This window comes from Amblyomma americanum, chromosome 3 (assembly GCF_052857255.1).
Source record: "Amblyomma americanum isolate KBUSLIRL-KWMA chromosome 3, ASM5285725v1, whole genome shotgun sequence".
Classification (NCBI taxonomy): Eukaryota; Metazoa; Arthropoda; class Arachnida; order Ixodida; family Ixodidae; genus Amblyomma; species Amblyomma americanum.
This window is the reverse complement of record NC_135499.1, coordinates 155,640,066-155,656,297: the sequence shown is the minus strand read 5'-3', so window position 1 is coordinate 155,656,297 and position 16,232 is coordinate 155,640,066. Positions and strand designations below refer to the sequence as shown.

Genomic DNA, 16,232 nt, shown 5'->3' with positions numbered 1-16,232 from the left:
CACCATGGTGGATTGGATACAGCCCCGCCATTAGCGTCGGCCTTGAAGGCGTGCACAACAGCTGCGGGTAGTAGTTGTTCAGAAGCACTCCCGTGCTCGCCAGGGAGTCCAGATTGGGCGTTGGAATCTGCGTCGAGCCGTGCAAGCTGGTGTCGGCCCAACCCTGCATACAATCATGTTATCTTTCTGTAATCAGATAATAGTGCGTAGAAGTTTTGACCAGCTGGGTTCCTGACGGTGCGCTCAAGTTGATGCAGTGATTCATTTTAACAGACTTTCTCATCAAAAAAAATTGTAATCGTGGCGTTATATGTCGTAATTCTAAATTCGTGTTCTTTTGCATTCGTCCACTTTTATACGCCGACGTCTTCCCTCAGTTTCAGTGTCTTAATAATTGATCGAAACGGTGTATAGTCACAAAGTTTACGCTGTATAGTTACAAAGCACAATGCAGAAGTATTAAAACAGCGCAGTTTTATAAATAAAGCACATGCGAAATCTTATAAACTGCATCACAAACGCGCTGCGGGTTCGCAGAACGTGTCTTTCTCGAAAGCGATTCGACACACCACAAAAGGGGTCCTCCTTAAATGATCCGCAGAACATGCGCAAAGAAGCAGGTTGGCATATTATGTCTGGCCCGTAATCACTACCGCGTACAAGCGAAAAATTCAGCCACTGAATTCAGTGCAACGTTCGCTTACCTCACTCTTGCTGCGTCATCTTTTATGTTCACTTCAAGGGCATGGCTTGGAGTGAAAAATTGAAAAAGTTTAACTAAAAGCTGTGTATAATGCTCGAAAATCCACTTGAGCTGCCCTTACACAACACGCAGCCAGAACAAAGCTGTTTGCAGTACAGTGTAGAACACTTCAGTTTAGGGGCTGCTCTGAGCTTTATCGATTTGAACGTATTTTCTGTAGGCAACGTGTCGCACTGAGCTTCACATGTAAACGGTGCCTAATCTCCTCTAAAGGCTGAAACATATTTTATTACCACAGAAGATCCGAGATTCTCGCAACATAGGCGAATGCCCACCTGTCGAGCAGCTGCTATACTTTTCTATAGTTTTACAACCAATTCATAAAGTTAGCTAATTTCACAACTCGTCTCATAGAGGTACAATTTACCTTCCCCCACAGTCCTTCTGCAGAGATGACGCCTCCTGTTCGTTTGGCAACCTATCCAGTATTGAGGCTCTTCCTGACCTCGCCTTTAAACCACGTCTTGATATACCCATAAAAAACCTACGCTGCGCTGTGCTCTGGACCGCCTAGAGCCTCGCCCTTTTACAGAAAATAAAATCCTCGGACCGGGGCCACAGCAGTCGACGTCCCCCAAGACCTACAAGACACTGTTTTGCTTCCTGAGAGCGGCTGGCTTGAGGGACCAATTGTGACTGTGCCCCTTGTCCCTTCTCAATCCCGTGATACCTCTTCCCCAGCGCGGCGTAGCCAACCAAAACACCCTTCTGTTTGAAATTCCTGCCTTCCCTTTTCCTCTTTATCTCTCTCTCTCTACACACATTTTTGGGCAAGATTTGGTGCAAAATGGTGGTTTGAGCTAGTTGGTACATATTCACAATTTCACCAGCGCTGCGACTAGGAACAAGAACAGAGAAGGAAGACAAGGACAAGCGCTTGTCCTTGTCTTCCTTCTCTGTTCTTGTTCCTAGTCGCAGCGCTGGTGAAATTGTGATTTGGTGCATGCTGCTTCTGGCCCGGTTTCGTATCAAAATATAAACGTTGCAGCCTCAGAACACATGTTGTGAACCAACGAGTTTCGCAAAGTATTTCTCGACGCGTAGCTTCTAGTGTAATGCTTGAGACCTATAAAAGAGCCGTTATGTACAACGTGAAGACTAATCGAAAAAAAAGCAGTAACTGTCAAAAAAATCTAGCCGCAGCATTCGGGAAGTGGCTTGTGCGTCCTAGTAGGTATCGCTGGCTGGTAGTTTCATTGTATATCGTGGCAAGCCCAGATAGTCAGCGAGGAACATGGCGAAACGGGTCGCCAAAGACGAAGCAGACTCAGAGGTGGAAACTCCTGCGTGCGTGAGGCTAATAAAAGAAAATTAACCACATTTGAATACACTGGTGCAACTAGCAACGTAAAATGTTTTTTTTCCTTCTTGAGCTTCGATCTAAACACCAGTTGAATATGGAGCTGCCGCGGATTGGACGCCACCTGCTTCCGACGTCCAATATTAAGGTGCTTTGATTGCAGAACTTCAGTTATTTCGCTCACCAGGTCATCGACCAGGATGAATACGATGTGTGGTCGGGAGGTTTTCGCAGCAGCTGGGGGTAGCGAGTGTGTTTCCGGCGATGAGAAGCCAGAGAGCCATTCGGCGCAGCATAGACGCCCCTGCAAGCGGTATGACAGAATAGTTTGCAATGTGCGTGCAAATATATGCTGCTTGAAGTGACTTCGTTACCTCCTCAGGCCAACCGAGGACAGATTTAACGGTAATGTTATCTTTCCAGCATGGCAGGCCTTAAATGCTTATTGCTCCCATTCTTGGCCAGCTTGGCGCTAAATGAAGTGAAAGCGGTCGCCAAGAGAAATTACTGGCAGGGTTCACCGACTTTGAATGGGGGCAATCCTAGGAACTTTCTCTTTCGATTCGTAACAGTGCACAAAATGTCATTCGTGATTAGAACCGAAAGTTGAAGCACAAGTTAAACCAAAGAAAAATATATGGCCGCAATACTCATAAAATTAAATGTAAGTAAGTGCCTCTTAGTTGGCTCGAAAGCTGATGTCCACTCTTTTCTCAGGAACGCAAGCAGCCATCCTGCCTGTATCTTGCGAAGGGGCAAATCAATAGCAGGGACGCATTGTACAATGTTTTCCCGAGTGGCGATTTCAGAGGAAGTCGTACAATGGCTGGCCAACTGATATCTTAGATGTGACGAATATTTCTTAGCGTGTTGCCTGACAACTTGAAAGTATTATTTTTGTACGAACACATTGTGAACTCCCGCTCTTTCGAGCACATCTATTGTGTTGCCAGCTTCTGTTATGAATAGATAGAAATATATTAGGAGGAGATAATTTGTATACTTCGTCCCCTGTTTTTTTTGCGTGTTTGTATGGTGCCTGGTTTCTGAAATTGCGCAAATTTGGCGCACATAAGGTTTTTTGGGAAATTTGCGCTGCCTAATTTATTAAGTATTTCACAATAAATCATTACATTTATAAACATAGTTCTAAACTCTGAGGTGCCAATTGGAGAGTTGTTGAGCGCCATCAAACCGATTCGATCCAGGCGCCTCTCAAGAGGCCACCACCCTTCTAGGTCTTTATCAAAGAGACTGGAAAAGCTATAGGCACAAAAATGTCGAGCTGCATTCTACGAAAACTTAACTACTTGTGGTGTGATGCGCGTTGTGAACCGACGCGTTATGCAAGGATAGTCACTACGCGTAGCTTCTAGTTTAATGATTGAGACATAAAAAGGCGTTATACACACTGCCATATCTTGTACGGACAGAAACACAAAAATGTGCAAACTAGTTTAAACCACAGAATCGCAAGAACTTTAAGTGGCAGATAATAAAGAATACCTGCCACGGTGGCTCAGTGGTTAGGGCATTCGACTACTGATCCGGAGTTCCCGGGTTCGAGCCCGACCGCGACGGCTGAGTTTCAATGGAGGCGAAACGCTAAGGCGCCCGTGCGCTGTGCGATGTCAGTGCACGATAAAGATCCCCAGGTGGTCGAAATTATTCCGAAGACCTCTACTTTCATTGTTCATTCACTCCCTTCTTTATCCCTTCCCTTAAGGCGCGGTTCTGGTGCTCGCCAATATGTGACACACCATTGCACCAGTTCCTTTCCCCCAAAACCAATTTCATTTTTCAATTTTCAATAATGAAGACCACTTTATTCATTTTTATACTCTGTGCAGATATTATAGACAAATTAACCTCTATGAGCATTAAAACATTTATAAAATTGTTTGTGTAGTGCTATTCTCTTCAATTTTTGGTACGAATAAATGATTTTTGCAAGGACTCGCCTGAAAATGTTTACAAGACATTTATAATTACCGCAGAGTGCGCCTTGATATTCTTGCCAATTTATCAGTTGTATTCGCTTTTTAAAGTATGGACAATTGTCGCTGATTAACCTGTTGAATTTGGAGGTTTTTTTAAGGAAGAAATCGACTCTAATTATGCCCGGATTACGACGCGTTCTCTTCGGTTGTCTGTTAAAATCATCACGATGGCTCAGTAGTTTTGGCGCTCAGCTTGCGAGCCGGAGGTCTTGGTTGCCATTCCAGCCTCCGCGGATGCGGGTTGTGGAATGCCAGCGCGCGTTATATAACCCCAGGTGATCGAAATTATTCCGTAACTCTGAACATTACTGCGGGGTCCCGCATAGCCCATGCATCACAGAGGGACGTTTTACCCTAGAATTTTATACTTTTACACAACGCTGAGTGATGCCTGTTTTATCAATGACGAAATGTTATTTTTCAAAGTTGAACATACCACCGAACAACAGAAATTTTGAATTACAAACATAAAACAAATATAACTGAAATTTTCACTTTGTCGAAGTATTCTGCTTTTTATGAGTATCTATAGCAAGGTAAAACATGATAGTAGTTGTTATGTTGCAGTTTCAGTACGGCACATTCGTTGTTGCTGACAGGTGGAGGGTTTGTGGGCACAATAATTATACCTAGCCTGGAATTAAGTGCAGCGAGCTTACCACCGCGGCGAGAATCGCAAAACAATACTTGCCATTAGTCACAAAAAGCCGTTAAAAACATCTGCCTTCCTTTCAAGTGTTTGTCTTCCTGCGTTTTGAGCGACAGGACTGTAAGTGTCGCAATATATCACGCAAACTATGCATATGGCTCAAACATTTGAGCCATATGTTTTTCTTTATTTCTGTCGTATACCTTTCCATCTAAACATCTAAAAGGTCGTTTTGTAGTCATACCAAAAAAATTTTCTTTAGAGCTATAATATGGGTGAACCCTTGAAAAAGGTTTTCCTTAAAAGTGCTGCAAATTGCCAATAAAATTGTACATCTTTATTGAGATTATAGTTGTTCGTGCACTGTTCAAAGCAGGAAAATACTAGAAAAGTATAATATTTAGGTTCTTTTCTTTTTAATTATATAAATTTTTATTGATCAGTGTTTTTTGAGTTTTGAGGAATAAATTTCTTATGCGTGAAAAAATATGCAAGGTAACTTCGTATCAGTTCGCACCGAATTGTGCATAAAACGAGAGCCCGGTATAATAATTACGATTGAAGACCTGAAACGTTAGCGAAAAACCTTCGTGGCGACATGTTTGCTCAATTAAAAAAAAAAAAGGTTTAGGTTTAGGTTTATAAGGGTTTAACGTCCCAAAGCGACTCAGGCTATGAGGGCCGCCGTAGTGAAGGGCTCCGGTAATTTCGACCCCCTGGGTTTCTTTTACGTGCACTGACATCGCACAGCACACGGGCCTCTAGAATTTCGCCTTCATCGAAATTCGACCGCCGCGGCCCGGATCGAACCCGCGTCTTTCGGGCCGGCAGCCGAGCGCCATAACCGCTCAGCCACCGCGGCGGCAAAAAAAGGAATTAACAGGAAAATTAACATGAACAAATGGGCCCACTCCGCGTTACAAATGTCTAAAAATCTTCAAGCATGCGTTGGTAATATATAGCTGATATATTCGGGTATGGTCCACATGTTTTCTTTCTAAATTTTGGCGGGGTGCGGCCCTTACCCGAAATCGGCACTTTTCAGTTCAATTTCCGAGTCATAATTTGGACACTGTTTCATTGTTCATTACCGTTTAACGCTATATCTGGCGCCTAGTTACAGATAACGTTAAGGTTTGTAGCCGCTTTTGCTATGGTTATCGACGCTGCTCGGGCCGTCATCGTCACCTCCCCAAAACTGTAAACATCTGCTGTTCCGTCCATTTGCATTCGGATTGCCCGTAACTTCAAAGCTTTTAATATTAATGTATGGGTACACAGAACGCCACGAACTCAAGTTCCACGAGCACTTGAGCTGAAGGAGTGCTCTTTTTAGTTTTTAGTTTTCGGTTCGCAAAACTGCCAAAGTGGCAGAAGGACAATACCGGCAGCTCAAGATGAAAAACACTTGAAAATGATTTGGAGCTGCACGGACGTAGCTTTAAGAGAAAATATCCTGCGAACAAAAAAAAAAACGCAGGACCTGACTAACCACTTACACACACACAGTCGCCGGACTTACAACTGATTTATTATTGGCACAACCACGTACTTAAAACCACCTTCCTGCGCAAGCCCACAAGCAAAAGGAAACTAACTGAGGTCATGATTCAAGCAGCAGATGGAAAACGGCACTCTTTCGCGGCGATAACTACGGACGGATCACTGATCAAGTCAGCTCATTCTCTGTGATTAGAAACGCCTCGAGAAGCTCGCTTTCCTCTCTACAGTCTTTTATCTGCCAATTATTTTGGTGCTGTGAAACAAAGATGAACAGTTACTGCATTTTTTTTTACATGCAATGCCAGGTTGCTTCCTGTACCTTAGCGACAGGAGTTGGCACACTCTCTGAGCCGTTCGCTCAAACATTGGCCAGTTTGCTCGATGTAAACTATTACACAGCACCTGGCGATAGAATACACAACACCGACAGCACACCTCGTGAATCTCTTTTGATGCTTGGTTCTGCAGGCTTCCGGTTTTTCATATCCAGAGATTCAGATGCAAAGGCCAGAAAGCTTGTGTGGGCTGAAACACCAGATTCACTCCAAATTTTTGCGACACTCTTTTCATCCAGCGATAAATTTTTTTGCAAATAAGGAATCACCTCGACGTTCCTTGTTTCTACTTTGCTTTTGGCCGACACTTTCTTCAACTTTCTTCAACTTTCTTCCTAAGCTTTCACCAACCGCTACCAGCAGAGACAGCGGAAAACCACAAGATATTAGACGGTTCGCCTGCACGGAAAGGGCTTCATGCATAACGTGCACTTTTACGTGCATGAGGTGAATAACGTCCATCACGTGCAATATGGATAGAGTGGAGGAGGAGATCCGCAAATTCAAGCAAACATTTGTTTCGTGCCTTCTTCACTGCGGAGACGCAGAAGCCCGGCAGCCATTTAAGGCCGTAGTCACCGAACAGGGCTCATGGCAGAAAATGGTGTCCATGTTTTGGCAACGTGCGTTCAAGAGACTTGTGCCAACGGATCCTTGTGCAGTATGGAGCTTGTTGTCTCTTGCGGATAGCCTTAGCAGCGGTTTTCCAACAGCGAACGCTGCTTTTTCAGTTGGTATTGAGGACCTTTTATATTAAATACCCCGGGACTAGCTCTTAGAAGCTGTGGGTGAATTAATCGAAAATGACAGGACTACTGTCTTCCAGAACAAACACGGAGTTGCACTAAAACATCTCTAGAGCTTCTAAGGGTGTATCTTAGGTCCACTATTGTACAGCTTGGCGACAATTATGTTGTACAAAAACAAGGCATTTGTATTGGTTCGAGTGTTGCTCTTTTCTTGTGTAACGCGTTTTTAGGAAAGTTTGACTCAGTGCTTCGGGACGTACTTCATGACACGCGTGTCATCAGAACTTTTAGATATACGTTGACGATTTTTTGATCATTTTAAGCTTACCATCAACTGACCAGCTCACCTATGTAGCGGACCAGATTTTAAAAGTTTTTAGCACCTGTTGTAAGAACATGATTTTCAGCAAGGATGTGCCATCTGACACGACCATTAGATTCCTTGACTTGGAACTGAGGTTTTTGCGCGATAGACGTGTGTTGGAAGTACGCTTCCAGGCCTCAAAAAGTTCTTTTACCATAAGAATCTGCATGCTCGAAATCGGTAAAGCGTGGCATTACCCGCACGTCATGCACGAAAGCCTTTCCTAGCAGGCAAACCGACTAACAGTTTCTGGCTTTCCACCTTCTCTTCTGGTAAAGGTTGTTGAAAGCTTGGCAATTGAAGGTGTCGGCCAAAAGCCCAGTAGAAACAAGGAACGTCGAGGTGATTCCTTACCTCCATAAAATTTCTCACGGAGTGAATATTTGGAGTGAACATAAATTCGGAGTGAATATTGTCACGAAGTGGTGGTTGCAATCCAGGGAGCAGAACGACAGCGAAAATGGCGTCTAAACAAAACTCTTTATTTATGGATGACTTGCGCCCAAAATGCACTGAATCACTCGGCGGCGGCCTAGCAACGAGCGTGCTAGGCGGTCGTCGAACAGAATGCCCGCCACTGTCGGCGGTGCTCAATTTGACGCTGATAGCGAACTTTGAGATCAAACCGCGCAAAGTTACTAGAAAATTCTGGGACAACGTAGAATCAGCTCTGCCTGGATTCGATCAATGAGATAAATCTGTTCGCGTCTTGCATGGCGAACCAAGCGATAAAGTGGCGTGCCGGCAGCTTGGAAGAATGAACAAAGAAATACAGAAAAAATTGGCGTCAATATGATATATCAGCCCCCCCAAAAGCTTTCTGGCCTTTGCACCCGAATCTCTGGATGTGAAAAACCACAAGTCTGCAAACTTAAGCACCAAAAAAGATTCACGACGTGGGCTGTCGGTGTTGTGTATTCTATCCCCACGTTCCGTGGAAAAGCTTTTATCGGGCAAACTGGCCAATGTTTGACTGAACGTCTCAGAGAGCGCGGCAACGCCTGTCGATAAGGTACAGGAAGAAACCTGGCCTTGCATGTAAAAAAAAGTATAAACTATTCACATTCGTTGCACCGCGCCACAGCAATGGACAGCAGAAAGACTAGTTAGGAACGCGAGATTCACGAGGCACTTCTAATCAAAAAGAATGAGCTGACTTGCATAAGTGACCCCTCCGCAGTTATCACCGAGAAAGAGTGCCGTTTTCTGTCGGGTGTTTGAATCATGACCTCTCTTAGTTTCTTTTGCATGTCCGCTTGCGCGGGAAGGTGGTTTTAAGTACGTGGTTGTGCCAATAATAGATCAGTTGTAAGTCCGGCGACTGTGTGTCTGCATGTGTTTCTTCTAGTCCTGCGCCTTGTTTTTTCGCTGGTTATTTTTCCTAGTAGACATAAACAACTGGCCCAGCAGTTCACTGTTCTGTAGCTTTAGGGCTTTCACAAATAGCACCCAGCTGCACATTGGTGCATGCTAGAAATTCATAATGGTGTGGAAGCAGGCTACTGTCGTCATTTGTCAGCTTCTTGGCGAATGCGTGCACATGTGTAGAGCAGTTGATGGTAGTCAATATCCTATGTGGGGTTAAATACTTGGAAAATGGGTCTTTGACACCCCCTTGAGTAGCCGAAAACATCTCGTGCCACGGCGCTCTTTACCATAGATGCCCATGTGCCATAAAAATCCATCATCATAATCATCATCAATATCTTTTTTTTCATATTTTCGGCTCCTAACTTGGTGGGAGCGGCATAAACACCGGCACCATCCGAACCCGCTATATACCATAATAAGATATAAGACCATTTTTTTGGCGAAATCAGCAATGTGCGCAAAAATAGTCCCTGTACAGGTGTTGTATCTCCTACTGCAGGATATTTATGCAAGTAGTTTTTGGTAGTAATTAATGTTCATATTCTTAGTTTAGTTTACTTTAGGGGGGTTCGAGGTTGCTCCAAAGTTTTTTTGCGTGAAAGTTTCAGAATTTTAGTAGAATATACTGCAGAAACCAAGAAAATAACTACGCGAACTTAACGGCAGTCTCAGAGTTGCTGCATAAATTTGTAGTTACTCGTAACTATAGTTGGCAAGCACAGCTACGCACGCATGCGGGAGAGTTAACTATTAGTAGGCAAGAAGTTCTCGTGTACCGAAATATTAAAAAAAAAGATAAGTGCGGATCTCTTATTTTCAGTCATTGGTCAGTGACATAAAATATTAGGTGAAAGTAAATATTGAGCAGCCCCTGTTGCATATTATCTGGAGTAACCCCGAGGCTGCTTTGAAGCACTAATTAAGAAACAATGGCCGAGACTACCACTCAAAATTGACTTTTCCACGGAGCCGACGAGCCGCAAAATTCAATCTTTGCAAACACTCATTGCATGAATTGGCTCAGTGCTCCCGAGATCCCTCCGCGCCCCCTTCTCGGCCAGCTTCTTCTGTAACCTCAAAGTTGAAAATCTAAATCGGTGGGAAGAAACTCTCGTCCAGTGCACACCTCATCGCTTTTGTAAATGTGTATATTGGTCCTTATGACGATGGAAATTTTTTTTCGTGATGAAAACACTTAAAAATCAGTAGCCCTCAATAAACCCTTGGCTGAAAAATGACGTTAATCATTTCCGAAAAACATTTGTTCGCGGCATAGTTTATGAATTCAATAGACACTTATCTTGACAAAAGTGCTGTAATGTTATAGCATTTTCTTTGCTTTGTCGATAAACTGCAAACAATATTTTTCTCGTCTCATTACTTTAAAAGCACTGTGAAGGCAAATTCAAACTGTCCTGCTTTGATAGCGCGCCGCATTCAGGTGAAGTACCAAGCTAGGCCAACAACCAGGCAGGCCTCTCCTGCATTCATTAAAGTCTCTCCTCTCTCTATTTTTCTAATGAAAATTATGCTAATCTCAATGAAAACGAAGCTTTTATTAGATGCAGAAGGCATAAAAACAAAGTATGCGTGTCGCAATCACCCGCCGACTTCACTTGAAAAATAGTTTCTTCATATACTAAGTTTTTTGGATGTGGATACCGGAGTCCGGGCAGCTCCCCTTCGTTTGCTTGAAAATGTGAATCACGGACGCCTCTTCAGTGCAGAAGCGACCCGTTTACACAGAGTGACCGAATAAATGAGTCTTTTGTTGCAGGAGAGACATTAACGGGCAGAATCAAGTTTTACTGAGAAAGCAAATTGGACGCAGTTGAACTCAGTACCCTGCGAAGTTCCACGTTTCGCTCACATTCAACACGGTGATATATATCACCTTGTTTAATAACAACCGCTCCTCCGTGGCGCAGATGATTGATTACCTGCTTAGGCTAAAACAGATATGTGCATGTGCGTCTGGTCGACTCCGGCTTTGCTCGCTGGCTGTAGTCCTGCAGCTATATTAGCAGTAGAAGTGCGTCACCTGCACCCAAACGCCGAATAATCTGCATGAGATGGAAGTGGAAACCATGTGCGTTCGTTTACAGTACGTCGCTGGAAGCTACGGGAGAATGGCGACGGCTTCCACAATAGCCTCATCTGGGCTCCCAGCCACCAGGGACTCCAGGGCAATGAGCTAGCCGATCAGGCGGCTCGCGCGCTTTCTCCCCGGGCACTCACACTTGCTCAGGAAGCCTACTACGAGCCTACCCAATATCTAATTACATTCAAAGACATCACTACATATTATAACGACAGTCATCGTCGCTTTCTGGAACCTTGTAAGGGCCTCCGGAGAGCAGACCAATGGCTTTTTCTCAAAATTTTTACAAATACAATGCTGTGCCCGGCAGTATTGAAACACTTCAATTGAGAATTTGATGGTGGCTGCAGGCTGTGCGGAGCGACGTTCTCGGACGTTTTCCATATGGTCTGGGCCTGCCCTTCCAATCCCCACCCTTCCCAATCCTTCATCTCCCACCCTTCTAGGGAGGCCTGGGAGGCGGCGCTGCTCAACTGCCATGACCTGCAGTCCCAACGGACCTTGGTCGCCAGGGCGCGAGCGGCGCTAGACGCCATTGGGGCTCCGGAATAGGGGCTCCACCTAGATTTGTGAGGACCTAGGCCATAGGGCTTGGCCCAAACATCTCCTTGTAAATAATAAATGTTTACCACCACCACCACCACCACAATAGCACTGTTCTCCCCCGCTCGCGAGCCAAGCGACATGTACAGCAGGCGTCGCTTCGTGCTACTATCTTGTGTTCCCATGCGAACTGATTGTGAGATGGAGTATAGATAGGCGAACAATGTGCGACAAAAAGCAAATATTTCTTCCAACGTTCCAGACCAGCTCTGTAACTGACGACCACGATGAATATCGTTTACAGTACAGTGTTCCCCCGTAGAGGCGGGGCCCAGTCGAAGCGTGGGAATAAACAGTTGTTTTCATTCGGGCGTCATTTACTTCTGAACACGCATATTTTCAAAAAAACACACTAGAGGCAGCATAAGAAAATGCTACTCTTTGAGCGTTTGAAAAGATTTCAGCTGCTTATCTTGATGGTAAGCAGGCTGAAATCCAATGGATGCCCTCTATACCTTTAATAGCTGGCACTTAAGCCCGGAAGAAATGTAATTAGCTGAGTTCCACGAGCTAGCAGAAGAGGCTTTGGCGCTACTTTGGCGCTAGCGGTCGCTACTGGTGTGCTCTTGAGGCTCAATACTCTCAAGTTGGCGGAGTCTTTTCCCGTATTCCCTAGTTTTATACAGTCCTACCGTAACCTCTCGCAGTTATGTTGTTTTGTGTCGCTTGCATTCAGATATATTATGGCTGTGCTATTATATTATCCTGTGCAAGCTTGTCCCCATTTAGTGTCATAAATGAGAAATCGCGAGGTTAATTACGGAATTCCTCTATCTCATCTCTTGCTTCTTGGAACTCATTTATATGCTCAAAATCTACAACTTTTGTTCGTCTACGTTCGGCTCAGTATCCTAGTTAGGATTTTTCGAGCTATTCTTACAGCTTTTTCCCTAACTTTCCTCGCAAGGCATTGTTGGAAAATAAACCTTCAGACCTTCAAATCATACCAATGGCTTTTGCGGCGTGATGCATTATACGAAGCTCCCTCTCAGTGGTCACAAATTTCTTCCGTTCGCTCTTCAGGTCTAAGCTAATTCGTGACCTTACCATTGTGTGGTCGCTACAGCGCACCTTTGCGAGAATCTCCGGATCCTGCACGATACTAGGGTGAGCGCATAGTATGAGGTCTGTTTCATTTTTATTCTCATCATTGGGGCTCTTCCCGTGCGCTTCCTGTTTTTGAAGCGAAAGCTTCACTACAGGACTTCGGGCTTCAATCGCGGACCATGAAAACTTCACCTTCACCAAATTTAGAGGTCAAATAATTGAATCAATATTCATTACTGGGAGTCGAGCCCACGGCTGCGCAAACAGATATCCATTAAGGGCCGCTCAGCGAGACCACTAAGCTATCGCCGAAGCCAACACCCGCGCCTGGATGAACTTCACTAGACTCTCCTCGCGCTGTGCATTGGAGAGCGTCGTCTGCATCAACTTCCATCTGCTCCGCGCCTCGGCACTGCCTGCTCACCGTCGTCTTCTACGTAGCACAAATCCGTGCTTTCGCTTCGGTTCGAATGTAGTAAACATCGGCATGGTTTTGACATCACGACGGGGTCTAAGGCGTCACGCTACCTGCTCAGGTTGCATCGTCCGTGTAAGTAGCAAATACTGCTTGGAGCACGCCACTTTCGAAATTTTTCTCACGCCCGCATTTGTGTTTGAAGGCCAGTCATAACGTGAATCCCACAAGAACCATACGCGAGAGACTGACCTGGTGGGAATGCGGCCAGCTACTGGCCCGTGATAAAGCAGAAAGAAAAGAGAAACCACAGGCCAGTTTGTAACCGCTGTCATCACGCAGTAAAAGTAAAGAAAGAAAGTACAAAAAATACATAAACAATGGTGCTCCGTCTCCGCCCTTGCTGCTGTTTCCTACTGGGTGCTGCATTCGTAGGTTATCTTTCGGTTTGCGTGAGGTCTGACCAAAACAAGACAGCGGGAAATTAAATTTACGAGCAGAGCTCTTTGGAGTGAAGACAAGGAGATGAGTTTGACGCAATTTTAGTCGAGAAAAAGGAACCCTGATATCAAAAATGAACATAAACTGCCACCCAAAAAGCGTGCGCGCTCTTTATCATTTTTTTATTTTTTTGGTGATCTGCTGTCGCCAAAGGGCACGAGAGTCCAAGTTTTGATCGATGCTGCTACGATCGCAATGTGAGGGCTTCGCCATCCTTTTCTCTCCCATCTGGGATACGGGAAGAACGAGAGCGGCGACGAAGGCTGAGAGGACAAAAGTGTGCGAGCAGCGAGCACCAGAAAACTTGTCCCTGGATTTGAATTTTCGTCTCTTTTGTTTTTGTTTGTGTTCGCCTTCTAGAAGTCACGTGCACATCTCAACGAAGACCTGCGGCGGTGAACTGTGGTGGCGAGGCGGACCATGTTGTTTATCCCTTTGTTTATAACCCTTCTTTTTCCCTTCCCGTCGTCGCCTCTTATTGTTGTCGTTCATTCAGTGGAAGATAGGCGGAGCGCGGCTGCAGACCAGCGATCGCAAAGGGGCTCTCTGGGTCATCGTTTTGGCTTTCATGGTAGCGCTCGCTTAGTTTTTTCTCTGAGAGTCTTTTCTTCGCTTGCACATAGTCTGTTTTTCTTTGTTGTCTTGCGTTGGGCGTGTGGATTCGTTTTCCAGGCTCACACAACTCTTGTCGTCTGGGCGTATATGCTTATGCTATTCGTTCATACGTATCTATTTCCTTTCCTTTTTTTCGCCTCTGGTTTGGAAGCGTTAAGCAGTGAAGGTTTGTGTTGGTCCTAATCCTTGATTCTTTGTTTCTGTCAGGGATGATGCCTCATTGTCTTCACGGTAGCACACTTTTTTCAAGTAGGATGCTAGGCTTGCCTCGACAAAGCAGCGCATATTTGAATGCTTCAAAAGACTAAGTAGAACGCATAATGCAAAGACGGGAACAGTTTAGTGTACAGCGGAAGAAATAGACCGCGTTAGGCGCGGCTTGTTCTGGCATTTTCTTCATACTGTGCCCCCGTAGTTTTTAGTGGCTGCACTATGCATTCCCCATGCAGTCTTGTATTTTTCTCTTTTAACGTTTTTGTTATCGTCAAAAGCGTTCCTCATTGGTTTCCTATGGAAGTTTTAACTGTTCGATGCAATGAACGAAAACGCTTTCAAAGAAAGATTTCGCTACATATGAGAAGAACAGACCATTAGATTCATGATTTTAACAATAGTGTCTTACAATTTTCTAAGTTCCAAAATTTTTATCCCAGAATGTTGGAATGTTGGACATGACCACCGGCGAAGCAAAAATACGCGTTGCCATATTGGTGAAAGAGTGCAGAACTTTCATGGCGGGCTGTATTTATGCAAGTGCGAGTACAACAGCATATGCACCATATGAGACAGCAGAGCACAACAGAAGTAGGCCACTTTCGTAGGCAGATCTGTTTATGCAGCTTTCTATTACCTAGTCCGCGATGGGACTGCTTGTCCGCAATTTCTGCTCTCTGTTTGTTCTGATTCCGAAACCTTCCTTACAATGAGTCCTTAACCACCTCTGAGGCTACTTTTCAAAAGTGTGTAGACAGGAACTCTGTATTTTTAGTTAGCGTGGGCCAAATATCAGCACTGCTTGCTTTGATTGTGTTGAAATTAACACCAATCATGTCATAATTGCACTGTTTCTTTATTGAAGGGATTGAACGAACTCTGCTCAAAAGATTTCTCGAAACCGATGCGCAATGCAGACCATACATGGCAAAATTACTTTTTTTAATGGTATCTGAATAACACTACTACTAAATAACTTTTCCAGTGCAGTTAAAATCGTAGCTGTTACCGCCAACAAAAATTATTCACATTAGAGTTCAATAACTCCGCAAAAATATAGTTCAATTATTTCAAATTAATTTTCATAGTTCTCACGCAAAAAATACACCGGTAACTGCACCAAGAAAACTTAATTTCTTAATTTATTTCCTCGAAAGGAGCATCTCAGCTCTAACGTGGCCATCAAAAATTTTGCTCTCTTTTGAAGAAAAGCGTTCTTGGCGATGTTCTGTGCCATACTCACGCAGTTCAGGGCAGTCCAGTTTTGTACAGATGAAAGCATTTTCCAGCGAGATTAGAAACTGCGCAAAATGACGAGGAGAGGAGGTGAAGAAACGAATACAACATCACGGGTGGCAGTGGTGTCATATTTATTTATCTTCTGTCCTCGTGTTTTGAACAATTCCTTATCTTCCTTGAAAGCGAACGAGCCAGTCCGCAGAACGTCCTACTAAAGCTTATTTCCCTGGCTTTGTACAACTCCTGAAATTGTAAAACTGAGTTACTGCGTGAGTGTGCGTGCGCTTGTGCGTACCATAAGTTACGTAGCATTCCCTTCGTTCTACTCGGCGCCAGCGGAGCGGCGCACACCGCGCACCCTTCGCCAGTTGTCGACGCGTGTGCACCTTCCAGACTTTCCTCGAATCGCTTCTGCCTTCGAACAGCCCGACTCCGCTAATGAGAGGCGAATTCTTCGCCGGCGC

The 16,232-nt window shown here is 44.6% G+C and overlaps 1 protein-coding gene across 1 annotated transcript in view; it reads right to left on the bottom strand.

The window, feature by feature from the left end:
- The window catches only part of LOC144124190 (arylsulfatase B-like), a 48,054-nt gene that overhangs the window by 14,533 nt on the left and 17,289 nt on the right, over positions 1-16,232 (bottom strand). The window contains exons 2-3 of the mRNA XM_077656841.1: positions 2,248-2,367; positions 4-163 (exon numbers count right to left, since the gene is read on the bottom strand). Coding sequence (XP_077512967.1) covers positions 4-163; positions 2,248-2,367 — 280 coding nt within the window. The remainder of the gene's footprint in view (positions 1-3; positions 164-2,247; positions 2,368-16,232) is intronic.